The sequence below is a fragment of the Macaca thibetana genome, chromosome 15 (genome assembly GCF_024542745.1).
Source record: "Macaca thibetana thibetana isolate TM-01 chromosome 15, ASM2454274v1, whole genome shotgun sequence".
Taxonomy (NCBI): domain Eukaryota; kingdom Metazoa; phylum Chordata; class Mammalia; order Primates; family Cercopithecidae; genus Macaca; species Macaca thibetana.
In genome coordinates, this window is record NC_065592.1 from 279,569 (window position 1) to 307,467 (window position 27,899).

A 27,899-nucleotide genomic window follows, 5' to 3' on the forward strand; every position below is an offset into this window, starting at 1 on the left:
CTGGTGAGTGGGGCCGCCCCGCACTCCCCTTCCCTAGCCCCCACAGCCGCAGGAGCGCCCCTGCTTTATAGAGGCCCTGAAATGCCTGGAATGTCAGGCAGCTCCCGCCTCCCAACAGCTGTCTGTCTGCACGGCCCAGGAGGACTGGCTGGCAGCTGCATTTGCGTCCTCTACATTTTGAACACCTGACCTACAGCACTAGGTCACCCCAGCGCACAGCAATCCTTGTGCCTGGGCTCTCCGTGGGGCCCACGGAGGCTCCCCCACAATTGTTGGGAGGAGCACAGGCTTTGCTGCCTTCTGCCTGCTCCTCGGGGTCCCCATGCCTGCCTGGACTGCCACTCAGGGTCCTCCCCCGCGCAGGACATGGCTCTGCGTGTGCCTCTTCGGCCAGGGCTGCGATGAGCAATCCAACATCGTCCTCAGCTGCAGGCTGAAGATGAGCAGCACACTATCCCCAGCTTCTGAACACCTGCCAAGTGAGCCAGGTGGGGGGCTCGGCCCATCCTAGCTCTAGGACCTCTGTGTGCCCTTGGCCCTGGGAGCCTCAGTGTCCTCGTCTGCAGAATGGAGCTTGAGGGATGCCTGCCTTTCAGGGTTGCTGCAGGGGCTGAAGAATGCACAGATGTGAACAGCTCAGCTGCCAGCCCGGCCTCTGGCAAGGGCTAATGTCTGTTGTGTGAACCAGGGACTCCTTACCCTCTGAAGCGGGGAGACCCATCTTCCATTTACAGAGACCCAGGAGCTGGGAGAGGGGTTGGGGCTCGAACCTGGGCTTGCCCAAACTGCACATCTGTTACCTGCTCCCCTCTGCAGGGCTGTGGGATGGTGCCTGGCAAATGCCACTCACTGAGTGTGACTGAGAGGGCACAGCCACACCTGGGTCAGCAGCAGCCCCAGCACACAGTTTCTTCTGGGGACCCGAAAATTCAGCTCCTGGGACCCAGCCTGCCCTTGGGGACAGGACTTGTGGCAGGGTTGCAGCTGGTGGGGATACTGTCGGGGAGCCCTTGTGGACAGGAGACTCTTCTGCAGGCTTGCTGGGAAGCCTTTCACCTTTGCTGTGGTTCCTCCCAGAGCTGTCTCCCAGACAGCAGGGCTCTGCCCGACTCCAGCCCAAGGCCACACCAGGGCTGCTCAGGTCCCTATCTGCTCCAGATCTGGAGACAGAGGAGCCTCTTTCTCCTAGAGTCTCAGACCAGGAATGGCCTAAGCAATCTCTGCTAGCCACAGGCCTGAGCTCTCCCAACTCGAGCTTTCAGCATTGGCCTAACAGAAAACGCCTCCTCAGGGGGAGGAAGAGGAGGAGGAGAAACAAAGTTCTGTGGTCTGGCACCAGCTGGTTACCCCGGGGACTGCAGTCACCTCCTCAGGGCAGGCTCTGATTGGGGGGATTGGGGTACCACCCAGGGTTGCCCATTCACCACCTGTGGGCTGAGCCACGGCAGGGTTGACGTTGGCAGGGAGCACTCCCAGAGGGGAATCGGAGCCCTGTGTGTGTGCTGGGAGGACAGAGAGCAGGCCAGCCCAGACCCGCACCTCTCAGTGAACCAAAGGCTGCTCCTGCCCTCTTTGCAGGCCCTACATCTCTGTTGGTCCCAGCCTGTTGTCTGCCCCAGCTTGCCTCTCTACATGGAAACTTGCCCCTCCTGGGCACTACATCCCTGGGTTTGGCTCTCTTGCCCCTTGCAGGGAAAGGAGAAGCTGAGTCAGGGCTCACAAGGCTCTGGGCTACAGGAACAGCAGTGGGGGCTATTGGGGAGGGTCCCGCTGCTGGTCCTGGTGGGCAGGCTGAGCACATCCTGGTGTTCTGGGCTCTCCTGGGACCCAGGTGCATCCCATCCTGGACCAATGACAGGCACCCCATCCTAGCCCCAGACATCTCACAGGCACACTCAAGAGACCATCTGAGAAAGTTGGCCAGGCTGAGATGGACCAGGCTGAGAAAGTCCACTCTGGCCTCAGACAGGCGGGGTCCAAGCCTTGGCCTCAGCTTCCTTCTTTGCCTGGGCGTGACAGTGTTACCTGATGTGGCATTGTCAGGATGGAGTATGACAGCAGAGTAGACACAGGCCCTGGGCTACCTGTTGGGCTCAGAGCAAAGCACGTGCAGAGCCCTTCCCTTCTCCACCACCATCCCAGGCCCTTCTCCCGTATGGACTCATTTCAGCCTCACGAGAGTCCAGCATAGGGAGTGCCTTCTCACCCCCACTTCACAGGTGAGGAAGCGGAGGCACAGAGAAGTGTCTGCCCTCACCCAAAGTCACCCAGCTGGAGAGAGACAGAGTCAGGATTTGAACCCAAGGAGTCCGGCTCCAGGCACTCCCACGTGACGCCGCCGTTGCCGTGCTATCGGAAGAGCTGCTGCTTCCTATGCTGAGCCTGCACGCTGAGCCTCTAAGACAGGGCCCTTCTCAGTGTCGGGATCCAAGGTCCTGGGTTTCCTGCTTCCCCCAGCTGTGACACCAGTGGCTGCCCACCCCTGGTCACTGTGGGTGGCATGGGAGAAAGAGTTCACTGGCTGGGTGACGTCCTCCTGTCCCCAGCAGATGTCCCTGACATGGGGCATCTCTGGAGGTCATGGCCGCGTGCGAGCAGAGCCCCCGAGGGGCTGCCGGGGACTGGGGTTCTTCCAGTTGACCAGCTTTCAGGTGACGCCTCCAGGAGTCCTGGTGCCCAGAAGGGGCCTCAGGGCTGCTGAGGAGAAGAGGGGAGGCAGGAGCCCTCTCCTCTGCTTTTGTCTCACTTGTCTCTTGAGTGTGCCTGTAAGATGTCTGGGGCTAAAAAAGGACCTTGACCTTGTGCAACAGACCAGGAAACCAGGCCTGTCAGGGAAAAGTGGCCCGAAGTGACCTGGCCAGTCAGTGGTCGTGCATGGACCTGGGACTAGCCAGGGAAGGCGGGGGAGGCTCTTCCCGTATGTCCAGCCCCGGGGGGCCTCAGGGACAGCTGGCTTCTATCCTGGGCCAGGAAGGAAGCTCGGGGAGAGGGATGGCCCTTGGGGTTGCCGAGGGCCCCTCACTCTTCCCCTGGGGCTGCCTTCTGAGTCCTGGTCCTCTTCCTGGCCTGCCAGCCATCTCCCAGCTGGCCACATGGTCCCTTGGTGGCCCCGTCCCAGTTGGGTGTGAGAACTCTGGCAGGGTCTGCCCAGGAGGCTCCTAGGATGTTCTGGGTCCTGGGCTGGCAACAGAGAAGAACCGCAGGATACCAGGGAAGCTGGTATTGGTGGGCCTCTCTCAAGGCCGTGGCCGGCCAGCCCTATCAGTCAGGTGAACCACACTATACACATAAATTTGCTAGGCCTGCTAGGCCTCTGGGTGCCAGAGAGGGGACCCACCTCCCACAGCTTGGGCCACGTCCTTAAACTCCTGAACCTGCCGTGGCCACTTTGCTGTGAGGACAGGCCCTGCTCCCACTGCGGCCGCCTAACATCATCCCAGGGAACCTCCAAAGTGGTCGACCACGGCTCACCGGCCCCTCTGCCCCAAGCCTGCTTCTCCATCCCCGCCTTGTTTTTCCTCGAACCCCACCCTCCCGGGCATCCCCTCCACATATTCCTGCTGTCCTGTTTCTAAGCTCCTCAGATATCTCGAAAACACAAGTGGAGACAATCCCCTTCTTTTTTTTTTCTTTTTGAGCTGGAGTCTCACTCTTTCGCCCAGGCTGGAGTGCAGCGGCGAGATCTCGGCTCACTGCAACCTCTGCCTCCCAGGTTCAAGCGATTATCCTGCCTCAGCCTTCTGAGTAGCTAGGATTACAGGTGCCCACCACCACACCCAGCTAATATTTGTATTTTTAGTAGAGACGGGGTTTCACCATGTTGGCCAGGCTGGTCTCGAACTCCTGACCTCAAGTTATCCACCTGCCTCAGCCTTCCAAAGTGCTGGGATTACAGGCATGAGCCACTACGCCTGGCCAACAATCCCCTTCTAAAGGCAGGTGGTGTCTCCAGCACCAGGGCCACACGGCTGCAACAGCCCTGCAAGCGCCGGTGGGTGTGTGCTGACACCATCCTACATGAGGGAGGCCATGGGAGGCCAGGAATTTGCAGGCCGAAGAGGGAGCCTGGAGAGTGGAGGACTCACCTCAACAACACTCCCTAAGGGGCAAGGAGTCCCTGGCATCAGGAGCTGCCACAGCACCTGCTACGTGACAGTTATGGCTCCCTCCGGGCCTCAAGTCTGGGGGCTCTGGGGTAAGGGGTGGGGGCGGTGTGGAAGCGTGGCTGGCCAGGGGAGCTGGGGCCTGGAGGGTCACACGCCTGCAGTAGGTCACAGAGCCAGGGGATGGCTAGCCCCACAGACCCGTCTCCCAGGTGGCCAGCCTGCAGCCTGTGCCGTCTTGCTGAGCCAAGAGAAGACACTGGGAGTGTTTGTGTTGGTAGGCTGTGGGGTGCCTCCCAAGGGAAACCATTAGTCACCCTGGCGCTGGCTGGATGTGAGGCCACAAACGCCAGCAGAGCTCAGGGACTGTGCCAAAGGGTGCAAGGCCTGGCGGTCACCAGAAGAGAGAGGAACGGGATGGTAGAGGCTCCCAGAGTGAGTGCGATCCGGTCATGTGAGAGGGACTGTGTGTGTGTGTGTGTGCCTGTGTGTGTGTGTGTGCTGGGTGACAGGTGCCACCATGTCTGTGCTTCAGCATAGCGACCCCAGGGGGCAGTGTGGGCCTGGGTTAGGGTTAGGGTTAGTCCTGGTTCTGTGACTAGGAGCAGCCACCATGTACCCCAGTGGCCCCAGAGGGGGAACAAGATGAGTAAGACCTGCCTGGCCGAGGGTCCCGGGGAGATGAACTTAAAGAACCCAGCAGAAGATGGGACCCGACTCCCAGGAGCACTGGCATCCCAGCCTTGCCTGCTGGAGAGGTGACTCGGCCCCCGAACCTCAGTTCCTCCACCTGTGAAATGCAGATCATAAAGGTGGATGCTCACAGCTCTGGGCCCGTAGGACAAGCCGGACAGAGGGCAGAGGGTATTATCGCTTTCACTACATTACTGGTGGCTTTCCTTCCCAGCCTTTCTGGTGGCTGGTCAGACACAGGGCAGAACTTCCTCAAGAAGGCAGCTGAGGGAACTCACAAGGTTATTCCAGCAGGGAGGACAGAGGGAAGGAGAAGGGCCTTCCAGGCACCGCTGTGGGCCCAGGACATCCGCTGCATGGAGGCAGGGGCATGGATGAAAAAACACAGATGACCTGATGGAACGGTGCCCCAGCTTCCTCCTCCTCCTCGTTTTGGAGGTGCCTCTGTTTGCCGATGATGGGCTCTAGGGAAGCTGGTGTGCAGAGGCTAGGTGCCCAGCCTTGCTTTAGGAAAGCCTCACAAAGTCTGGGGCCTGCCCGGGGTTTCCCAGGGGGGCTCTACCGCTCCACCCACTCTGGCTCTGCTCTGTGCCCTGGCTCAGCCGGAACAGGGGCTGGAGCTCCAGGCCTGGCCTGCCAGGGGCTGCCAAGTTGGTGCCGGACATCTGCAGAATCCCTGCGCCTCTCTGCCCTGGCCCTGGCTGCTCTAGCCATCTGGTCAGCAGGCCATGGGCACATCTGTCTCCTCCCTGGAGCCCTTGGTTCACTTTTGCTGGGTCTCTCCCTTGGTCCCTCCACCTGCTTAGGCCCCTGCATCTCAGGAGCTTTCTGAGGCTGGTGACCCGGGGCATGGTCGTCCCGGAAGTTCAGCTTTTCCCTCCGTACAACGGAGCGTTCAGACGGGACGCCTCATACATCCCAGACCCCATTCTCAGGAGCCCCAGGGACAGGGCCCGCTCTGGAGGCAGAAGTCGGACAGGCGGGGCTGGGGCTTTGCCATTGCCAGCCTCCCCGGTAACCTCCGGCCAGCGGCTGCTCCGTCTGGACACCCGACATGTGGTCCTCAGTTCTAGACCCGGGAAGAAGGCCTCCCTGCTCGCCGCTCCTGGGCCGCCGCCGCCGGCAGCAGCCAACAGGCAGCTGGGCCGGTCTGGCCGGGCTCCAGAGGCGCAGAGCGGGTTAAAGTGTGCGCCAGGCCGGCCGGCGCGGGCGGGGGAGCGGCCTGGTGGGAAGTGTGAGTTCCTCCCCGTCTGCCTGACAGCTATAAAGGCGGCCGCCGGCGCAGAGCCGCCACTGGGCTGCGCCCCTCCCGGGAACCCCCTCTCTTGGATGCTCTTTGAAGTGGGAGAGGGAGGCGGCGCGGGGGAGGAGGGGAAGGGGAGAGGGAGGCCGGGCCGCAGCCTCTGCACTCACGCCGCCCCCGCACGCACAGCGCACCTGGCGCCGTCTGCCCTCCGCAGCGCTCGCCCCTTTCTCTGGGAGGACAACCTGCTGACCCGAAGCCAGGTAGGCCACCTCGTCCCAGTCCCCCTCACGTTGCAGCGTCCACCAGGCCAGCCCACTGCTCAGAGTGGGTTTGGGGGTAGGACCACCCCGCGCCCTCTGGAGCCGTTACATAACGTGGGGAGGCTTGTGGGGAGGGGTCGGGCCGCAGAGCACGGGGCAGGGTGGCCTCTCAGCACCTAGCCTTGTGCGCCCGAAGCTCTGTGTGCAAGGCAGACGTATCTGCTGCCGCCAGCCGCTGCTTTTGGACCCCAGGGAGGGAGGGATCCCTGTGAGCGAGGCCTGGCCAGAAGCCAGCGGTGTCTGGAAGCCTTAATGAAAAGCAAGTGTGAGGCCGGCTGGCACCTGTCTTCAGCCGGCAGGCAGAGGCTGGGGCACCCGTTAGCCAATGGCACAGTGGAGGGGGCTCCTGTGGGTGTGAGGCTGGGAGTACAGGTGGAGGTCTGCAGGGGAGGGAGGTGGGGGGCAGGCGGCGGGGGCAGGGGAGGTCAAGGACTCAGGCTCCCCACTCCAGGGTGCACTGCCGCATCGTCCGGGCTGCAGCGGTGTCCTTGGAGTAGTCCCTGAAAATCTGCAGGTGTCCGGCCTGCAAGGAAACTCTTCAAGTTGGATGGAGGCTGCTGAGGAGGGAGGGGCAGAGCCAGAGATGGCCTCTGGACTGGCAGGGGTGAGGAATGACCTCCATGCTTTCTGCCCCTGGAATTGGCCAGGCATGGGGATTGAGTCCCTGGGTTTGCTAGTGTCCTGCCTTGCTGTGTGGCTTTCAGCAAGTTGGCTCCTGTCTCTGGGCTCCAGGTGATGAGTGCAGGCTGCGTGGTTTCTGAAATCCCTTCTCTAACTTGTTGGCAAGTGACACTCAGCACCTGAGCAAGGCCTGGACAGAGGCCATGGCGGATCTCTGTTCTTCCCTTCCACAGGGCAGGGTCAGTGCTGAGGAGGGGGTGGGGAGGGCTGAGGGCCCAGAGGCTGGACACTCCCTTCCAGTGGGCTTGCTTTGACCTCTGGCAGGTGTTTTGATCCAGGGTGCTGGCTGCTGGGAGGAGGTCAGCCGTGTGGCCCTGGACTGCTGATACGCTGGCACAAACTATACCTCCTCCTGCCCCGCCCCTCTCCCAATTCCATGTCTCCGGGGATGGGGAGGCGGCATAGGTACCTGGGTTCTGCCTCACCTGAGTGCCGTCTGTTGCTGGATGCTGACTGTGGAGCTGCTCGTCTAGGGCGAGGCTGCATGTTCCCCTGGGACCTGGCCAAGCCCATCCCCATGCACTGACCCTCAGCAGCCAGTGGCAGAGGCCATTCTCCTACGAGGCCAGCAAGAGCTGAGCCAGTCAAAATCCCAAGGTGCTCCTGCCAAGGGGCTGGACTGAGCCCAGGCCCATCCCTTTGAGCCACAGCCTTTCCCCTCTCCTGGGTCCCCAGACCCCTCAGCCGAGGCTGTCTGTCTCCACAGCACTTCTCTAGGGTGCTTGAGGACTTGGAGGCAAAGCGTGGCATGCTTCCCTACATGCCCTTGGATCAAGGGTGGCGCAGGCTTAGCACGCACACCACCGCTGGGTGTCTTGCCTGCAGCAGGCATTACTAATCATTCTCCAAGCTCCTTCTTGCTAAGCCTAGACTGGGGCGGCGGGTTCATCCTTCCCAACAGGGTCTGCCAGGCAACCACAACCAACTAGTCCCAGATAACCTTGAGGCCTAGGCACTGGCTGGGCCCTGAGGGCTCTTCCCAAAGCGTACCCTGCTCGTCTGGAAGAGGAGCGGAGTTTGCCTGGTGGTGACAGTGGCCTTGCTTCCTAGGATGGACGGCAGATGGCAATGTTCCTGCTGGACCTGGTCCCTGCTGGTTCTGGCGGTTGTGGCTGGGGACACAGTGTCAACCGGGTCCACGGTGAGTGTGGTGTTGTGGTCTGAGGGCCCATGCCAGTCCCCTCCCCAAGTGCTGTGATCGCTCCCAGATGGACTGGCTTGGAGGGGGCTGTGTGGGCACATGCCCCAGGTCCCAGAACCCCTCTTGGCTCCTAGAAACTTCTTCCCAGAGCCAGTCAGATCTTTCTCTGAACAGGGCCCCTGGCTACTGTGGGGCCCCTGGTGACTTGGGCAGGAGAGGGCTGGGGAGGCTGAGTACTTCCCTTCCAAGTGAAGGCCCCAGCATGGCCAGGGTGGGCTGTGTCCTGCAGAACGCAGAGGGGCCCTGAGCTGCTCCAGGAAAAGTGAGGACAGTTAGGTGCAGCCCCAGGAGCTTGCCAAGCCCCCAGGCCATCCCAGACCTTAAGGTCAAAGAGGCCCTCTTTGACCTGTGGTCTACAGTTCCTTGGGGGTTCCCCTCAATGCCACCCAGGAGATCTGAACCCAAGCTGCCGAGTGACCCTGCAGGGGGGTCCAGCCAGGGGGCTGTGTCCTCTAGTCCCGCTGATGGTGATGCCCTCGGGCATGGGGTGGGGGCAGGCTGGTCCTGCTGGGCACTCGAGCCCTCTACCGTCTGGGGGTCCCTCTCATCCAGGACAATAGCCCGACGTCCAATAGCCTGGAGGGGGACACCGACGCCACGGCCTTCTGGTGGGGGGAGTGGACCAAGTGGACGGCGTGCTCCCGCAGTTGCGGAGGTGGGGTGACATCCCAGGAGCGGCACTGCCTGAAGCAGAGGTGCGAGGTGGGGCACATGGCCCTGAGGGCTGGCATGAGGGCAGGGCAGCGGGCAGGAGAGGGCAGTTGGCCCTTCAGCCTGGTGGCTCCTCCCCCTGGGAGGGTTCTCGGGTTGGGGGCAGCACAGGCTGAGTCCACCATCAGCCTCTGCTGGATGCAGCTATGGATGGGCCCCAGCACTGGTGCGCTGGGGTCCTTCATGCTTCAGGGCACCAGGGAAGCCCTTTCATGACAGGGCAGGAGCCATTTCTAGAGGTCTGTCCTGGAGGCGGAGAACCACCCTGCCTTCTCTTCTGAAGACCTGAGTGAGGGTCTTTAGAGAATGCCAGGGAGCCTCGGGAGAAGCAGAGGACTGGCAGTGAAAGCCTCCACTGCCAGATGGACCCGGCTCCTATCTGACCTGTGCTACTCCCTTGCTGTGTGACCTTGGGCAAGTCACTTAACGTCTCTGGGCATCAGTTTTCTCATCCATGGCATGGAGAGCGTGCTGGTCCCACCTCATGCTTCTGAGAACACACGTGTGTGTGCACCTGGGCACAGGCCTGGCACGCAACTCACGTGGTTGTTTCAGTTCTGTGTACTGAGCCCCTGTGCTATGTGCCGCTGACGTAGAAGTGAATCAAATCTCATTCTCCCTCGGCTCTGGTGTGTGTACGGGGTGGGAGCTGAGTAGAGAGGAAGGGAGCCCTCTGGGTCATGGGAATCAGGGGAGATTCTGGACCCCAGTGGCCGTGGGGCCAGCCCAGGCGACATTCCTGAAACTCCTCTGCAGCTCTCACTCCGAGCCTGCATCTTTCTGCCAGGAGGAAGTCCGCCCCAGGCCCCGGGAACAGGACCTGCACGGGCACGTCTAAGCGGTACCAGCTCTGCAGAGTGCAGGTGAGGCCCGGCCCGGGCAGGGGCACCATGGCCTGCTCTCCCTGTCATCATGCAGTTTTCAGGGGGTCTTCCAGGTGGCTCCTGGGCCTCCTGGGCATTCTGTTCTGGGCCTGCACTTCAAGGAGAGCCCAGGAGCAGGGTTGAAGAGAAGGCTGCGGGGGGCCCTGGGCTAGGACGGAGCCATCCACTGTCCAGACCACTGTCTGTGTGCCCACAAGTGCTCAGCGATGCTGGGACGGGCGGACTCACTGTGCTCCTGGAGCTTCAAGTGCAGCCTCAAGGTTTGGGGTCTCTGGCCGCAGCTCCACTTTACTCACAACATTCGTGCACCTGGTGCTCACAGAGACCCAGCAGTTGGCAGGCTTCCCCGTCCCATGAGACAGTACCCCCCACCCCATAAAACAGTTCCCTGGGCTGTTCTCAGAGGCCTTCTGCTCCAGCCTCCATCAGCTTCCTTGGGTAGCCGAGGCTGGAGAGGAGGTGTTGACTCTGACCAGGCAGCTCCCAGTGGGGCCTGGGGCAGTTGGAACCTGAACACCTTTCCAAGGACCGCCGGGCGTGGGGCTGGGTCATGTCGAGCTGGGGTCTGGGCCTCCCAGAGTGGCTCATGTGGCTTGCCTGGTCAGGGAAGGTGGAGCGGCTGGAGGTCTCTATGTCTGTGTGTCTCAGGGGGCGTGTGCTCCCGTGCAGGGAGTGAGGGGCTGGACGGAGGCAGGTAGCCACAGCTTCTGTGTTGGTGTCACCTGGTCAGCTGCCCTCCTAGGATGGTGCAACCAGGGGTTGGGGGAAGGGCATTTATGAGCTCCAGCACGAGAGGGACCCAGGTTTGAGCTCTGGCCCCAGCACGACTAAGCTGGGTCCCCCCGAGGACGAGTCTTCTGTCTGCAAGCTGGGTTCCTCTTTATGGAGTCCGGACCACGATCTTCCTGATTCAGGCGGTGCGTGTGGCCACAGACCATGTGCCAGGCCCTGTTCCGGCGCCGTGGACACACAGTCCGGGCCTGCTGAGGACGGGGGCAAGGGGAACGTCCTTGCCAGCCGTAGTAGGGTCATGTCCCCTCCACCACAAGACTGGGAGAAGGCGTGGTGGGGAATGGGAGGGTTGCGTCTAGAGCAGGCGGAGGGCTGGCGTGGAGGGCGGAGCTGCCCTTGCCTGCGTCCTTGCTCCCTCCGGAGAGTGCGTGGGAGCGCGCAGGAGCCCGAGAGGCCACCCCATGGGCCGTGGCCCCCGCACGGCTGTCCCGGCTGCAGCCACTTCCTGCTTAGCCTGGACAAAAATGCCTTTGTCGGGCCGAGTTCCTCCTGGAGCCTCCCTGTCCCCTCACTTCCCAGGAGTGTCCGCCGGACGGGAGGAGCTTCCGCGAGGAGCAGTGCGTCTCCTTCAACTCCCACGTGTACAACGGGCGGACGCACCAGTGGAAGCCTCTGTACCCGGGTACCTGCCGCCCTGGGGACCCACCTTGCAGGGAGCTGACCGAGCTTTGGGGGTGGCCCTTCTGGCACCTGGGACCAAACTCGACGGGTGGGCAGGTGGGGAAATGGAGGTGGTCAGACAAGGAGTCAGGAATGAACTTGGGTCTCCTGAGCCCTGGCCCGGGGGTCTGTCCCCTCCCCCATCACCCATGACATCAACGCAGGACAGATTACAGGGCCGAGTTCCCTGCAGGCCTGACCTCTGAGGGCAATAGTGACTCTCCCACTGACTGGCTCCTGGGCACAGTCAGGAACCAGCCGAGAGGATCCCAAATGGAGACCGCCCATGCGGTCCCGTGGAAAGCAAGTAGTTCAGGCAACAGCTTAAATGCTTCATCCTTCTCCTGCTCACCCGCGAGGGCCAGGGCTGGGGTGCCCAGGGCCAGCAGCACAGGGGTGTCGAGTTGGCTCAGACCTCCTGCAGAGGGGGAACCCCAGTGTGGGTCTCAGGCGCCGCTCCCTACTCACAAGGAGGTAGAAGCCGGATCTCACGGGGTGTGGGCTGAGCCAGACAACCCATCAGTTTCTGCCACTGAGACCTGGACAGGTCCCTTCTGTTCTCCAGGCCTGCGTTTCCCCATCTATGCAATGAAAGCTGTCTCAGAGGGAGGAAAAGGGAAGTCCCCTGAATCCGGCATTTCCTGTCCCGCTGAGACCTTCTGTCTTTGTCTCCCTCCACCAGATGACTATGTCCACATCTCCAGCAAACCGTGTGACCTGCACTGCACCACCGTGGACGGCCAGCGGCAGCTCATGGTCCCCGCCCGCGACGGCACGTCCTGCAAGCTCACCGACCTGCGAGGGGTTTGCGTGTCTGGAAAATGTGAGGTTGTTAAACGTTGTAGCAAAAGTACCGCCGGTCTCACTGTGCTGACTGCCTGCCCGCCTGTGGGAGGCAGTGGCGGCCCCGAGGCCTGGCCACAGCGCCCTCCCAGCAGCCCTCTCCCTCTCCCTTCCTGCAGCCCATCGGCTGTGACGGGGTGCTTTTCTCCACCCACACACTGGACAAGTGCGGCGTCTGCCAGGGGGACGGTAGCAGCTGCACCCACGTGACGGGCAACTATCGCAAAGGGAACACCCACCTCGGTAAGGCAGCAGCGTGCCCTGAAGTCCAAGCAGAGCTGAGTCTGGAAATCGGGGGTCCTGAGTGCGCTCCTGTCTGCAGCCTCCTGGGTACCACTGGGCAAGTCTTTCCCCTCTAGAGGCACCGGATTCTGCATCCAGGCCCAGGCGAACTGGCCTGGTGATTGTAGGCCTCTGTTGGTTTGTAAAAATGGGCAACCCTTTGTTGAGGACCTACTGGGTACCAGTGGACACTTGGCTTGGGGGTCATATTTGCCCTTTGAGACAGCCTGTAGGGAGATGTTAACGACGCACTTTCTTTTTATTTTTAGTTTATTTTTTTTCGGACAGAGTCTTGCTCCGTTGCCCAGGCTGGAGTGCCGTGGCTCGATCTGGGCTCACTGCAGCCTCTACCTCTGCCTCCCAGGTTCGAGCGATTCTCGTTCCTCAGCCTCCCGAGTAGCTGGGACTACAGGCACGTGCCACCACACCTGGCTGATTTTTGTATTTTTAGTGGAGACGGGGTTTCACCCTGTTGGCCAGGCTGGTCTTGAACTCCTGACGTCAAGTGATCCACCCACCTCCGTCTCCCAAAGTGTTGGGGTATAGGCATGAGCCACCATACCCGGCTAACACCACACTTTAAAAAGGGAGAAACTGAGGCCTGAGACGCATTTTCTCTGCAGATATGAGATTTGACTCTGGCACACTGGATTCTGGGGCCTGAGTTTCAGAGGCTCCCTGTCAGCTCCAGGCTGACCCAGCCCAGACCCCCTCCTTCCCTTGGGCAGCACCTGTCCCCTTCCTAAGCTACGGGCATTCAGGCCGATGTTTGTGTCCAGCTCTGTCCCAACCCTCGTGGGGGCGTGGGTGTCTGTGCATGGGACAGCACTTTCTACTTTTGGAGGGATGTCACTTGTAATGCCTGGCATTAGATTGAACACACTTTTGGGTCTGGAGAAAAGCTTGAGGAATGGAACTGGGTTATTGCAACCTCCAGACTGGTGAAGGCAGGGCAGCTTCAGACCCACTTAGTAGACAGGGAAACCGAGGCCCAGAGTGGGAATAATCTATCAAGGTCCCAGTGAGACCAGTCAAGTCTCGATTAGAACCAGGCCTGTTAGGGCCAAGGAGGACCCGGCCGTGTTTTACAGGTTGAGAGAATGACCTTCGCCTGCCACTGAGGGCTAACCGTGGCATGAGTGTCAGCTCCAGGAGGTGCCAGTGGGAGAGCACTGGAGAGCATGGGGCTTGGACATGGGACCTAGGGACGGGCATGCCGGACTGACAAGGGACAGGGTTGGGGCAGAGCCACCAGGCAGAGGTGTGAGTAATGCGGGCTGGGTGTCCAGCAGGGTGAGGGGGGCAGAGGACATTTCTTTGGTGGCCTCGCTATAGGAGGCGCTAAGGTGTTTGATTTTCCTCCCTTCCTCCCACAAACCTGCTTACACGGCCTCCTGCTGGACCCAGGGCATGCAGAGGGAGAGTGGGCACTGGGGCAGCGTGTGTCTTATAGGGCATCTAGTGTGTGCCAGGCACTGTGCACACAGTGAGACCTGAGAGATAGGGCTCACATTCTCGTGGAACTCAGCCTGGGGCCCAGGGACTGATGTGCAAACAACGTTCCTCATTCTGCATGCTCACAAGGTAACTCATTCATGCCTGGCAACAGCTCTGCAAGGCTGCCACATGACTGTTGCTGAAATATACAGAAACAGGCAAAGAGAGGCTAAATAACTCATCCAAGGTCACACAGCCACAGGAGGCAGAACCGGGCCTGAACCCAGGCAGCCTGCTCCTGGCCTGTGATCCTCCCAGCTGAGCCATATGCCTTCCCCGGGCAAGCTGTGCTTGGTAACCATGCTGGGGGCCGTGGGATGGGCTGGGGTATTAAATGCTCAAGAATCTTGTGAGCTTATCTTGCTAATTTGAAAATTAAAGTACAACAGCCTATATTTAACTACATTATATTTAAAACAAAGTCACCACTTTCTAATCCTTTGACGTCTATAACTAATTTTTTTTTTTTAAGACGGAGTTTTGTTCTTGTTGCCCAGGCTGGAATGCAATGATGTGATCTCGGCTTTCTGCAGCCTCTGCCTTCTGGGTTCCAGCGATTCTCCTGCCTCAGCCTCCCAAGTAGTGGGGATTACAGGCTCCCACCATCATGCTCGGCTAATTTTTTTTTTTTTTTTTTTTTTTTTTTTTTTTGCATTTTTAGTAGAGACAGTGTTTCACCATGTTGGCCAGGCTGGTCTCGAACTCCTGACCTCAGGTGATCCACCCGCCTCAGCCTCCCAAAGTGTGTAACTATTTTATCTGTGTGGCAAAAACACCATATACGGGTGTGCTGCAGCCTCTCTTCCCAATGCCACGCCCAGTGACATGTTGATGGTGTAAACAAACATAGCTTCAGTCGCTTGCTTCAAGTTTATGTGTTGAAACCCAAAGAAGGGAAAAAAAAAAGTTTTAAAATGAATTTTGAAGTTAAGCTGCCCAGTTAAAGTAGCGTGAAACTGGCCACAGCAGGGGTGTTTACACCGCGGAAACTGGCCAGTGCTACAAGTCACAGCTCCTGTTTCCCCATGTCTCCAAAGAGCCTACTGTTAAACATTTTTCAGAGCACTGCTGTCCGTGAGGGACAGGTCAGGATCTCCGGAGACCTGTAGGTGTGATGGTGTTGGGGGAGGAATGGCAGGCGGGTGCTGGCCTGCGGGAGACACTAACCCCGGCAGGGAGGCCCACGTGGAGTCCTCCACTCCTGGAGGGATCAGGTGAAACAAGCATCAAACCCCAGGAAACGTCCGACCTGGAGAGCCCCTTCTTTCCTGTCCCGGGGCGTATTGAAATGTCTCCTTCTCCCCAGGCTCCTCCCTCAGCTGCCTCCCAGTAACACCTCTCCTTCTCTCAGCATTTCCCCTCCAGACCCTTGGTTTCTTTCTAGCTGGGAGGACTGCATGGCTGCCTCCTCACGGGCCTGGGGGCCTTGAAGACAGGCTCTGAGCCGGCTGGTATTGTCCGATCTGGACCTCAGCCTGGGGCCTGGCGCTTAGGAATGGCGTAGGCAGAGTTGGAGATTCTATTTGCAGCTCTCCTTGTCCTTTCTCACCCACGTCTTTGAGTGTAGCGAGCCTTGAAAGTCAACGTGGTGTTGTGACAAGACAGGATTTTAAAATGGCAGTGATAACGCACGCAGGGAGCTGGGGCCCCATCGGCTGCCCAGGGTCTCCTAGGTGACACATGGCAGAGTGGGACTGAACTCCCAGTGTGCTCCACATCGCTGTGGCCCTCGTTGTCCCTTAGGAGGGGTTGGGGCAAGCACGGGCAAGCCCTCCCGTGGCCTTGGTAGGAAGGGGTGAGCCTGGGCAGGTGCCCAGCTTGGTTGGTCAACCTCTGCAATAGGATGGGTCTGAGCTGAGCTACCCAAGTGGGCGTGGGGGGTGGGTTAGCCTTTAGACAGCCACCACTCACCCTCCAAAAGCTGTGGAGTGGGCGAGCGCCATCCAAAGGTGCCTTTCCAATCCAGAGGGGCTCACTGTCATCCATTTGCTTCCAGGTTACTCTCTGGTGACCCACATCCCGGCTGGCGCCCGAGACATCCAGATTGTAGAGAGGAAGAAGTCCGCTGACGTGCTAGGTAGGTGCGCAGCGTCTGGCGGCTGCCTCACTGAGCTTTTGGTTGTGGGGTGTTGTGCATGGCGGAGAAGGGGCACTTGACCCTGGACCCCTTCCTCCAGGACGGGGATGGGCCACTGCCGTAGGCATGGCTGCAGGAGCCAGAACTTGAGCCAGCTATGTGGGTGTGGCTGAGGTGCTTACAGGGGAACCAGCTTTACCTCTGTGCGTGGAAGGACCTTGAACTCGGAGCTGCTGGACAATGGGAGGGTGGTGATGTTGGGTAGGGAGCTCCCTGTCACTCAAGAGCCTGGCACAGGCAGAAGCTGGGGGCCGCTGCAGATGAGATCCCTGTGGGGTTCGAGGAGTGAGTCTCAGGAGGTAACGAGGTCAAGGTAGCACTGAGAGGAAGTCGGTGCAGAGGTAGGATTCCGACTCAGGTCTGGGGGCCTCATGCTGATGTTCTTGCCATTAGTCAGTCTCCACTGGGAGGCTGGGCCGTGGGAGGGGAGTCCTCTAACCTGAGGATTCTGAAGTTATTTCCATGATGGATGGAGTGGTGAGACCCCATTTTGGTGGCAAATTTTGAGTGTAGTGAGCCTTGGTGGCAAATTTTGGAAGGGCCCTCTGTGAAGCTGGATCATTGGCCGAGCAACAAGCCATGTCTGCACCCTTTGGGCCACGGTGGGCAGGTGCTGACGCCTGTGAGCTGCTCTGTGCTCGACCCTGCCCTTCACGGGGCGGGCTGGTGACCCAGGCTATAAGGGGATGTTGGTTTTGGACGCAGGTGTAGCCCCAAACCTGATACTACCTGGGCTTACTCCCCCCACTGCCTCCCACTCCTCCTGAGAGCCAGAACTGGTGGGGTGAAGCCCATCTCCTAAGTGGGTGCTGGAAGACGAGGCTTTGCTGAAGGTCTTCAGGCTGGGACCCACTTCGGGTTCTCCTATCCCCTCTCCAGAGCCCAAGGGCCAGCCTTCCGTATGTGCCCTGGGGTCTGAGTGCCCCCACCCCAGCAGGTCTGTGCTGCAGACGCTGGCTCCACCACCCAGCGCCCTGGGGGCTGCTCCCTGGCCTGAGCGGGGAGCTGGGCCTCTCGCCAGGCCGGTTGCTTTGTCGCTTGCTTGCTGGGAGAGTGGAGAGGCCAGGAAACTCCACGTTTTCTGAGCTGGCTGCAGAGCTCTCGCTCTTGAAACAGACGCGTGGAAATACCAAGGGTGGCCTCGGAGCACTGGGAAAGCCGTAGGAAGGAAGGTCATTACTGTCAGGAAACAGGTTTTGGACGAGAGCCTCGGATTTAACCCTGCGCATACACCTGGAAACGGGGCCGAGACAGCCAGGCCCCAGCACACTCCCCTCGCAGAACTTGGACTCTAATGTGTGTTATCTTCTGACTTTTCTACGTTAAGGGGGTTTTTCAAGCAGACATGTCCTGCTTGTTGCGTCTGTCTGATAATAAATTAATTGCCCCGGCTCCTCTGTTCATATTGCATCAGGAATTTGGAAGTCGAACTCCTCTTCTCCCGCGGGCCAGTTCCTGGAACTGGCTTTAAGGACACCCTTTGGAAGACAGAGTGTCCCGAGCGCGGAGTCAGCCTCCTCCCCGCGTCCCCAGCCCTGGAGGCCCCCTGCCTCTTCTCACTCTCCATGGCCCCAGGGAGAATCAGTTCCCCCTGAAACCCCACCAACTCTGGGCATTTGTTCCAGTCTGCAGGGGTCACCGGCTTTCATGGACCATTTGTTTCCATCCTGAGCGTCCATCAGGCTGGAGTCAGGCCCTGGGAGTGCCCACCCACCCGGCCCCAGGAAGAGGGCAGCTGAGATTGCGCCAGGCCGTCCTGGCCTGATTGAGCACCTCGGCCAGGTCCGGGTGCACGCGTTAACGGGTGAAGGGTCAGCATGGCCCTGCCTGCAAGGGCAGCAGGAAGTCTCTGCTCCTATGAAGAGGATGGAGCTGGCCAGCTCAGGGCGATCCCCAGGAAGGGCCTGGTGGTCGGCACCCCCCATGCCGGCCAGGCCAGGGCTGCAGCGTCGCTCTGTGTGGACGACGGGAGGGGCACCCAGGACTCCTGCTGGTGAAATCGTTCATTCATCCATCTTTTCACTGTGGCTAGCTTCCCAGTGGGGGTTCTGTGCTGGCCCATTTCCTGCCCTTTGGGAAGTCCACAGGGAGCTCGGGGCACTAAGGACGAGGCTGGGCCCCTCCCCACCTCATGGTGGAGGGGTTTATGCCCCTATCTAGCTTCATGTGTGCCTTCCACAGGCCACAGACTGTCCTGCTCCAGACCGCGTCCCTTGGTCGTGGTGCGACCTCATTACTTTGCAGCGCCTCAGCTTCTTCAAAGGCAGCTGCAAATGGGTCCCTAGCCAGCCGTGTTCAGCATCTAGACAAGTCCTTCATTGCTGATTTTAGGCTGAGAGGAATGTGTGTTTGCGCCTCCTCTGCATTCACTGGCCAGACTCTCCATGATGGGAGTTTCCTGCTTCGGGGGCATCTGGGCCGGGGTTCTGGAGGGCAGGGCTGGCGGTGGTGGTTCCCTGAGCCGGTGACACTACCTCCTCCCCCAGCCAGTTTGGCCCTTTGTGACCGGCGGTTTTGCCCTTCCAGCTCTTGCAGACGAAGCTGGCTACTACTTCTTCAACGGCAACTACAAGGTGGACAGCCCCAAGAACTTCAACATCGCAGGCACCGTGGTCAAGTACCGGCGGCCCATGGATGTCTATGAGACCGGAATCGAGTACATCGTGGCACAGGGACCCACCAACCAGGGCCTGAACGTCATGGTGCGTGTGCCGCAGGCCTTGGGGGCCCCCGAGGCCCCGGGCACTGCTTCCCCAGAATCTGGCCACAGGTGGGGGCTTCCAGCCTGTGACACCCCCAGGGCCACTGTGCACGTGCACCTGGCAGCCTCACCACTCTGGGTTGGGCTTCACGTGCAATCACTGTTACTCATTCACTTGTTCTTTCACTAACTGCCTCCCTCGTTCATTCATTCACTCAGATTTTGGTTCATTCACAGTCTCCCATTCACTCATCAGTTCATTAATTCATTTACCCGTTCACTTCTCACTCAACCACCCACTCTCTCACCCACTTCTTGAAATCATTCATTCATCCATCCATTCACTGTGGCTAGCTTCCCTGGTGGACCAGCGGGGTCCAGCGGTGGACCAGCGGGGTTTCCGTGCTGCCCATTTCCTGCCCTTTGGGAAGTCCACAGGGAGCTCGGGGCACTAAGGACGACGCTGGACCCCTCCCCACTCTACGGTGGAGGGGTTTATGCCCCTATCTAGCTTCATGCTCCGCCCCCCTGGGCACTATGGTGTTTGTGCTGGGTCCTTAGTGCCAGGGCCCAAGGTAGTTCCTGTGGCCCCTGCCCCTCCCCTGACATGGCCTCCCCGGGACACTCAGGGGTTCTGGGGTGGGGCTCAGGGCCCGAGCAGTGGGCAGGAGAGAATGTGGGCCTGTTATGCCCGGCTTGCCACGAGTTATCCTATGGCTAGCATCTGGAAATGAAGCCCCTGGTGGATTGGTGCCTCAGACCGAAAATATGTAAAGGACTTGTCATGTCACCAAAGTCAGGTGACATTGAGATGGGCAGTTGTGGTGGCCATCAAGGCCTACTGGCTTTCCTGGAGGCCGAGGGAATACAGCAGGGATGGAGCCGCGCCCCCTCCCTACCTAAGCTGTTTTGGTTTCCAGATATCACTGTAGTGGGTTTCATTGCCTCACGTTGCAGGTAATGAAATGTAGGCATAGAGAGGTGAGTGACTTGAGCAGTCATGGAATTGTAAGTGGCACGACTGGGCTTTGAACCCAGGCCTGCCTGGTGCCAGAGCCTGTTCTTTGTTTAGCTGCTGTGCTGGAGGGGTCTCTAACTGGGGGTGCTTGTCCGTCTCCTCACACTGCTTTTTGGCTGAAGAGCTTTCCTGGTGACCCCGGAATCAAATGCGGGCCACACATCTCTGTGTCTATGCTTACCTGGCCCTGCCTGGAGCTGTGTCTGGAGGTGGAGTGGCCACCTGGCTTCGCCTCCTGGCTGTAGGGGCTGTTTTGTAGGTCAGGGTCCCCAGAAAATAGACTCTGAGGTGGGGGTTTGCGTGCAAGAGGGCTTGGGGGAAGTGTCAGGAGCGGCCTTGGGAACACTGGCTGGTATGGGCAGGAGGGCATGGGACTAGACAGAGGGGGCAGCTGAGCTGTGATGCAGTTTCTGTGGGCTTCGGCCAGTCCCCCCGGGATCGCATTATCTCCAGTTTGGGCAGGAGGGCATCATGTATTGCCACGTGTAGTTGCCTCTTGTTGGGGGCATGACCTGGGGAGAGACAGCTCCCTCTGGCTGAGGGAAATGCCTGGCGGGGCACAGCTGTGAACTGTCGCACGCCCACCCCAGGCAGTTCACCGAAGGGTGAGGTCCGTGGTCCACCCCCGGCATGGCTTGGACCCATGCGCTTTGCATGAGTCTGCCTTGGCAGGGAACAGCTCCTCTAGAATTGCGTTGGTTTCTTTCTTGGGGAGCCTTACAGGAGGAAGTTTGGTGGGCTGAACTGCAGCTGGTGTAGGGGCTGCAACTGACACTCAGTTTCCTCCTTCTGTGACATGCTGTATTTCCCCTTAGCCTGAGCTAGCACCTCAGCGGGGCCAGGTGGCTACCTGGTGAGGTGACCCTGGTCTCCATGGCCTTCTCAACCTGAGGCTGCTGGCTTTGTCCAGTTATCATCACAAGGGGCAGGGGGATACCAAGAGATGCCCAGGGCATCAGCAGGTGTCACATAGATTCTTTGGCCCCAGGGTCAAACAACGCCTTTCCTACTCTTTTTTTTTTTTTTTTTTTTAATAGAGAGAGAGTCTTTTTTTTTTTTTTTTCTAAGATGGAGTCTCGCTCTGTCGCCCAGGCTGGAGTGCAGTGGTGCGATCTCGGCTCACTGCAAGCTCCGCCTCCCGGGTTCACGCCATTCTCCTGCCTCAGCCTCCTGAGTAGCTGGGACTACAGGCGCCCGCCACCGTGCCGGGCTAATTTTTTGTATCTTTAGTAGAGATGGGGTTTCACCGTGGTCTCCATCTCCTGACCTTGTGATCCGCCTGCCTCAGCCTCCCAAAGTGCTGGGATTACAGGCGTGAGCCACTGTGCCCGGCATAAGAGAGAGGGTCTTGCTATGTTGTCCAGGCTGGTCTCGAACTCTGGGCCTCAAGTGACCCTCCTGCCTTGGCCTCTCAAAATGCTTGGATTATAGGCGTGAGCCACCTCCCCTGGCCTCTCTGCTGTTGATCATCAAGGTCGATCACCCCGCCAGGACGGCCACTCATTTCCATGCTGCTGGTCTCTTGGTACAAAATGTTCAAACGGACCATGTGTGGCCACAGCCTAAAGCGTAATGAAACTGTTGCTACATCTTTGGATGGAAATGTTCCCCCTGTGCAAACCAAGGCCTCTAGACCACAGACCCCAGAGCTGCAGGGATGGGGAACACACAGTCCCCAAGTGGTGGCTGGGAATGATCGCTACTGCTACTGCCTCTCCTGCGTCCCAGACCCATGTCGTCTACGTACTGGGCACATAGCACCAGGACGAAGCACAGGGCCAGAGGGTACAAGAGAGCTGTGTCAGCAAAGGACGCAAGCTCTCCCATCCAAGACCCTCGTCCCCACATCCCCTTTCTAGCTCACAGCTATGGCTGTGTGTGGGGGGGCCCTCACGATGAAGTAAGAGCAGAGAAAAATGGCCAAACTCTTTTCAGAGGTGGGTCGGCTTGCCCTGAGGGTGCAAGCTGGAAATGGGCTCTACTTCACTAAAGCCCTATCCAGGGCTGGCCTGGAAAAACGGCAGTGAAGGAAAATCCTTTGATTTATGTGGGTGGTACCTCATGGGGGATGCTCCACCCTCACAGGTGTGTGGCCTCTCAGCTGGCACCGTGGCTCCCCCTCCATTGCTCCATCAGGCTGGCGTTTCTGGGTATTGTAGGATATGGCAGGCCCAGTGGATCTCACAGTCGTGTGCCCGTTGTGTCACGTCCTCTGATATAAAGGGGGTCCCTTTGTCCAGTGCCATGTTATTGGTATCCTGTCTCGGTCAATCAGATGCTCTGTGAGCCCTTGGGTGTTAGGGCTGGCTGAGGTTCTGTGGGCAGGAAACGCAACTTTTATTTAGGACCAGATTCGGCGTTTCCCCTTCCAGGATGGAAGCGGTCTGTTGTGATCAGGTTGTCACCCAGTAGCTGAGTGGCCTCCTTGAGAGGCGGTGCTGTTTAGAGGCTTAGTGTTGAGGCCAGAGACTGGACGTTCAGGAGTGGAAGGAGCTATGGTGGCTGTGGTGAGTGAGAAGCCGTGTTCCTCCACGCTGATTCATTGTGCCTGCAGTGGGGTGACTGATGCCAGCGACTAGCCTGTGTCCGGTGGCAAGGCCATTCTGTCTTCTACTGGGGTGTTTAGTGCCTCTCGCGTGGTGATGCTTCCTGGTACAAATTAACAAGTGAAATGAGGACCTCCATTATGCCCACTCCCTAGATCCAGCCACAGGGGCCTCCTCCAGACCTCATGGTCTCCAGCCTTCGGATCTTTCCCATCCAGGCTCCTGACCTGACCAGCCAGCCGAGCCACTTGCCACCGACCGTGATTCAGTTCATATTCTCATCTCGGGCTGCCCTGCCTCCCATCACACCGACGCTCACATCACGTGCGCTGCCTGAAGCCTGTAGGGAAGATTTTCCTTCACTGCCATTTTTCCAGGCCAGCCCTGGATGGGGCTTCAGTGAAGTAGAGCCCATTTCCAGCTTGCACCCTCAGGGCAAGCCGACCCATCTCTGAATCAAGTTTGGCCATTTTTCTCTGCTCTCCCTTCATCACAAGCCCCCCCTGCCCACCACCCACCAGCCATAGCTGTGAGCTAGAAAGGGGATGTGGGTGCAAGGGTCTTGGATGGGGGAGTTTGGGTCCCTTGCTGACACAGCGCGCTCGTACCCTCTGGCCGTGCCTGTGCCTAGCCCTGGTGTAACACTTCCACCTTATGATGGATTGCTGCTGGCGGAGCTGATAGGACTCATGTTGGAGGCAGCTCTGGCTGCGTGGGTCGCCTGATGTCCCGCAGCCCAAGCGTTCCTTCTCTAGTAGGGCCTCACAGCGTGCCAGAAGTTTTTTGCAACTGATGTATATTTATTTGCTGCAGATGGCCTTGCTCCAGAACCACAGGGTTCTATGTTATGCTTTCCCTAAAGGCTTTCCAGAAATTCCGTCTGACATCTTTCCCTACCACAGATACCTCTATTCCTATAGGATCCGCCAGGTCATACTTTCCATGTGGCAGGCTGCTTGCCTCACAGCCTGGACGTACTGTGGGGCCCCTTCCACTCAGGATTCCACCCAAAGCAGCACCTGTTTTTTTTGTTTTGTTTTGTTTTGTTTTTTTGAGATGGAGTCTCACCCTGTTGCCCAGGCTACAGTGCAATGGTGCAATCTCGGCTCCCTGCAACCTCCGCCTCCTGGGTTCAAATGATTCTCCTGCCTCAGCCTCCAGAGTAGCTGGGACTACAGGCGTGCACCACCAGGCCCAGCTAATTTTTGTATTTTTAGTAGAGACGGGGTTTCGCCATGTTGGCCAGGCTGGTCTCAAACTACTGACCTCATGATCTGTCTGCCTCGGCCTCCCAAAGTGCTGGGATTACAGGCATGAGCCACTGCACCTGTCCAGCAGCAGCTTTTAATGTCACTCAGCAGATGAATTGAACATTCTTGGATGTAGAATATGCTGGCTTCAGAATTATTCTTCGTGGTGGAGGGGATGAGATGCCATCAATTTCCCCTTCCTCTCAAAGAGATGTCTGGCGTACCCCAACCCACTGAACCCTGACATTTCCACTAATGTAGGGGGCCGCTGAATGTTCACGGGGTTGAATCTCTGCTCCTCTGAAAGACAGGTGCTTTACCAAGACCTCTAGCGCCAGTGCCTGCTCCTCTGAGCCGCTAAGTATCAGTGCAGAGGACAAAGGTCAAGTTCTTGGAGTGGTCCAGATGCCTTTACAGTGTATTGTAATTGGGAGCGGAAACGTAAGCGTTGCCCTGGGTCAAGACTGTAAACGTGTACGGTTGTCCGCCCCAGGGGAAGGAAATCATTTCTGGTCCACCTTCTTGGCAGGGATAGAAAAGAACATATTTTCCAGATCAGTGGCCACCTAGGATCAACATGAGGCCATGCTCATCCGCTCTAGGAGAGAGAACACAGTGGTCATGCCCTGGCAGTGGAGGGTGCCCGCTTGGTGGAGGATGCAGTACCCATGTAGACTCAGATGGCAGATCCTCCGGGGTCTGTCTGGTTATTGTGGAGGCTAAACTATTGAGTTAAAGGCGGAATGTGGGCCAGGCGCGGTGGCTCATGCCTGTAATCCCACCACTTTAGGAGGCCGAGGCGGGTGGATCATGAGGTCAGGAAATTGAATCCATCCTGTCTAACACATTGAAACCCCATCTCTACTAAAAATACAAAAACAAAATTAGCGGGGCGTGGTGGCGGGCGCCTGTAGTCCCAGCTACTCGGGAGGCTGAGGCAGGAGAATGGTGTGAACCCGGGAGGCGGAGCTTGCAGTGAGCCAAGATCATGCCACAGCACTCCAGCCTGGGGGATAGAGCGAGACTCCGTCTCAAAAAAAAAAAAATGCAGGATATGATGGGCTGGCTACATCTGCCTCATGTAGGTCAGCCCCTGCCTTCTCCGTGCTTTTTTTTTTTTTTTTTTTGAAACAGAGTCTCACCCTGTTGCCCAGGCTGGAGTGCAGTGGCCAGATCTCGGCTCTCCTGCCTCAGCCTACCGAGTAGCTGGGACTACAGGCGCCCACTACCATGCCCGGCTAGTTTCTTGTATTTTTTAGTAGAGACAGGGTTTCACCGTGTTAGCCAGGATGGTCTCGATTTCTTGACCTCGTGATCCACCCGTCTCGGCCTCCCAAAGTGCTGGGATTACAGGCTTGAGCCACCGTGCCCATCTCTGCTCTCCATGCTTCTAAGTACCATCCTAGTAGCCTGGTAGCATTTCTCCCCACGTTCTCACCAATGTGCTAAAGTCTTTGTCATGAGAGGATGCACCCAGCAGTTCCTGAGGGCTGGTCCTGACGTTCTGTTGGTGTACAGTCCCTTCTCCCAGGACTCCCCGGACCGGGTGAGAATGTGACTTAATCCAAGCTATTGCTCTGGTGGCTGGGAGAGAAGGGCAGGCCAAGTCCTGTGGGAGGTCCACGTGGCCGTGAAGGCAGAGGTCTCTGTGTCATTTTCAGGCCGGAGTAGTGCTGGCTTTAACAGGGAGGAATGAGACAGACCCATTTTTTAGGCTCCGAAGACTTGGGACTTTTGAGATTTGAAGTTTTTCAAGCGTATTGACTCAGATCCCCACACCCTGAGTCTCAAGGTCCCCCTCTTCTGGTTGGACTCTGTCCTGGGCATAGCAGGCCCAGCAGAGTTGGGAGGAGCACACTCTCTGCTCCTTGGAGGCACCTCTGCCTCTCCCACCTTCCAGTTGCTTGACACGAGGGTGTCTTTCTCTGCTACTGCGCAGACCCTCACCTTTCCGGGCCGTCCTTTCATTCTTGGGGTCCTTTACTTCCACAGTCCTTTACAATTTTTTTTTTTTTTTTTTTTTTTTTTTTGAGACGGAGTCTCGCTCTGTCGCCCAGGCTGGAGTGCAGTGGCCAGATCTCGGCTCACTGCAAGCTCCGCCTCCTGGGTTCACGCCATTCTCCTGCCTCAGCCTCCCGAGTAGCTGGGACTACAGGCGCCCGCCACCTCGCCCGGCTAGTTTTTTGTATTTTTTAGTAGAGAGGAGGTTTCACCGTGTTAGCCAGGATGGTCTCGATCTCCTGACCTCGTGATCCACCCGTCTCGGCCTTCCAAAGTGCTGGGATTACAGGCTTGAGCCACCGCGCCCGGCCCCTTTACAAATTTTTAATTGCTACCCCTGCCCCAGCCAACTCTCAAACACTTGAGCTATCACACCAATAGTGCCTTTCCTTTCACTGGCATTCCCTCTCAGTTCCCAATGAACCTTTTCACAACGGCATTGTCTTCCGGGGGTCTTCGTGCTCCAGCCACTCCCAGATGGACCCTGATTGCCTCTGCCAGCAGGTGATCCTCTCCAACACCCCATTTTAGAGTCTGCTTCCTAGGCCTCCCTGCTCCTAACACCAGCTGGTTTTGGTTGGAATCTCTGGAAAGAGCAACTCCTAGAGAGAGGGGCAGCAGGGGTCTGCAGAGGGAGAAGCCGGGCTGCCCCGGGGTCTTGACAGCGGCCTCAGCCCATCCCACAGGGAGCCCTGGAGCGGGGATGAGCCTTCATTGTTGTCTCGAATTGAGGCAGACCCTGGGTCTTTGTGCTCCCACGCTGGCCTGCGTGGTGGGGCTCTGGGTTGGAGGGTGATGGGAGGACACTAATTACTTAGGATTTCTGGCACGTGGTGAGGAGAAAATGCAAGCCAGGTTTTAGTTGACTTCATTACTTAAATTCTCCACATACAGCCTGCCTCTTGTTACCTGTACCCAGGGCGGGCCATTCCCCCAACCACACTCCCCCAGCGCCCGCCCTGTTCTCAGGGTTTGACTTGGATGCCCCTGGGGCAGGGACGCTGTGTTGGGCTGGGCAAGGCAGTGTTATTCCCTGGGGGGACTCAGCTGTGAGTCACAGCAGACAATCCTCCCAGCAGCTCTGTGGGAAGGGGATTGGTGGGGAAGGGGCTGGACAGAGTAAGGAGGGGCTGGGGCCCCACTTCTCTTTCCCTAGGTGTGGAACCAGAATGGCAAAAGCCCCTCCATCACCTTTGAGTACACGCTGCTGCAGCCACCGCACGAGCCGCACGAGCGCCGCCCCCAGCCGGTCTACTACGGCTTCTCCGAGCCCGCCTCCGAGAGCGCTGAGAGCCAGGGCCTGGACGGGGCTGGGCTGATGGGCTTCGTCCCACACAACGGCTCCCTCTACGGCCAAGCCTCCTCAGAGCGGCTGGGCCTGGACAACCGGCTGTTCGGCCACCCGGGCCTGGACATGGAGCTGGGCCCGAGTCAGGGCCAGGAGACCAACGAGGTGTGCGAGCAGGCCGGCGGCGGGGCCTGCGAGGGGCCCCCCAGGGGCAAGGGCTTCCGAGGTAACCAGGAGGAGGGAGGCATGGGGGTGGGGCCCGGGAGGCAGCCCAGGGAAGGAGATCTTGGGGAAAGGGTCTCAGGCCCTTTGCAAACCTACAGAGGAGATTCGTAAGAGCTGCCAAGTACCTGCAGATGTCCTCTGGGCAAGCGCAGGTTAAGTACTTGGGATAGGTCCTTCTGTCCATGCATTCTTTGAGGTAGATGTGGTTATCCCCATTTGATGGATGAGGAGACTGAGGCTTAGAAAGAGGAAGTGGCTTGGCCAAGTCACACAGTCCACCGTGGAGGAGCTGGGAGTCAAACCTGGGATGGTCTGATCTCTCGCCCATCCCATCGCTCATTCAGCGAGCACCTGGTCTCGCCTCAGCTGAGACACCACAGGGAGCAAAAGCTTCGGGGGCCCCAGGTGCCCCTTGGTTGTGACCGTGTCACTCTGGCCTCTGCCTTTTTCCTCACGGGCCTCCTCCTCTGTGACTGTTTCTGTGTGTCCCTTTCTGATAAGGATATTTCTCAGTCCACGATCATTTCATCTCAAGATTCTTAACTCATTATATCTACAATGACCCTATTTCCAAATAAGATCACACTCTGAGGTTCCGGGGGTGGGGTATGAATTTTGGGGGGATGCTAGTCAATCCACTGCAGAAGTCCGTCAGCGAGAGATGGTCCAGGTGTGCTTCGTGCCTCCGTCTTGGCCGAATTTTATCCTCTAGTTGGGCAGAAGCCTTCCTTCTGGAAGCTTCTTGGTTCAGCTCGGTGTTTCCATCGCCCCTCGTCCAGGTCCCCTCCCCAGGGCAGCCCTTGCCCCCAGGGCTGGGGTA

General features: G+C 58.7%; 2 protein-coding genes across 3 annotated transcripts in view; one reads left to right on the forward strand and one right to left on the reverse strand.

Moving 5' to 3' along the window:
- The window catches only part of SURF4 (surfeit 4), a 308,739-nt gene that overhangs the window by 171,652 nt on the left and 109,188 nt on the right, over nt 1–27,899 (reverse strand). The window lies entirely within an intron of this gene.
- Nucleotides 6,104–27,899, forward strand: part of ADAMTSL2 (ADAMTS like 2) — a 40,385-nt gene continuing 18,589 nt past the window's right edge. Inside the window, exons 1-10 of one of the 2 annotated variants that reach the window (XM_050759812.1) lie at nt 6,104–6,302; nt 8,094–8,184; nt 8,797–8,939; nt 9,743–9,818; nt 11,151–11,253; nt 11,974–12,119; nt 12,254–12,377; nt 15,910–15,990; nt 18,577–18,752; nt 26,723–27,080. In XM_050759812.1, the coding sequence (XP_050615769.1) occupies nt 8,095–8,184; nt 8,797–8,939; nt 9,743–9,818; nt 11,151–11,253; nt 11,974–12,119; nt 12,254–12,377; nt 15,910–15,990; nt 18,577–18,752; nt 26,723–27,080 (1,297 nt within the window). In that variant the 5' untranslated portion in view covers nt 6,104–6,302; nt 8,094. Of the gene's footprint in view, nt 6,303–8,093; nt 8,185–8,796; nt 8,940–9,742; nt 9,819–11,150; nt 11,254–11,973; nt 12,120–12,253; nt 12,378–15,909; nt 15,991–18,576; nt 18,753–26,722; nt 27,081–27,899 lie in introns of those variants that run through there. The other variant, XM_050759813.1, reaches the window with a different exon arrangement.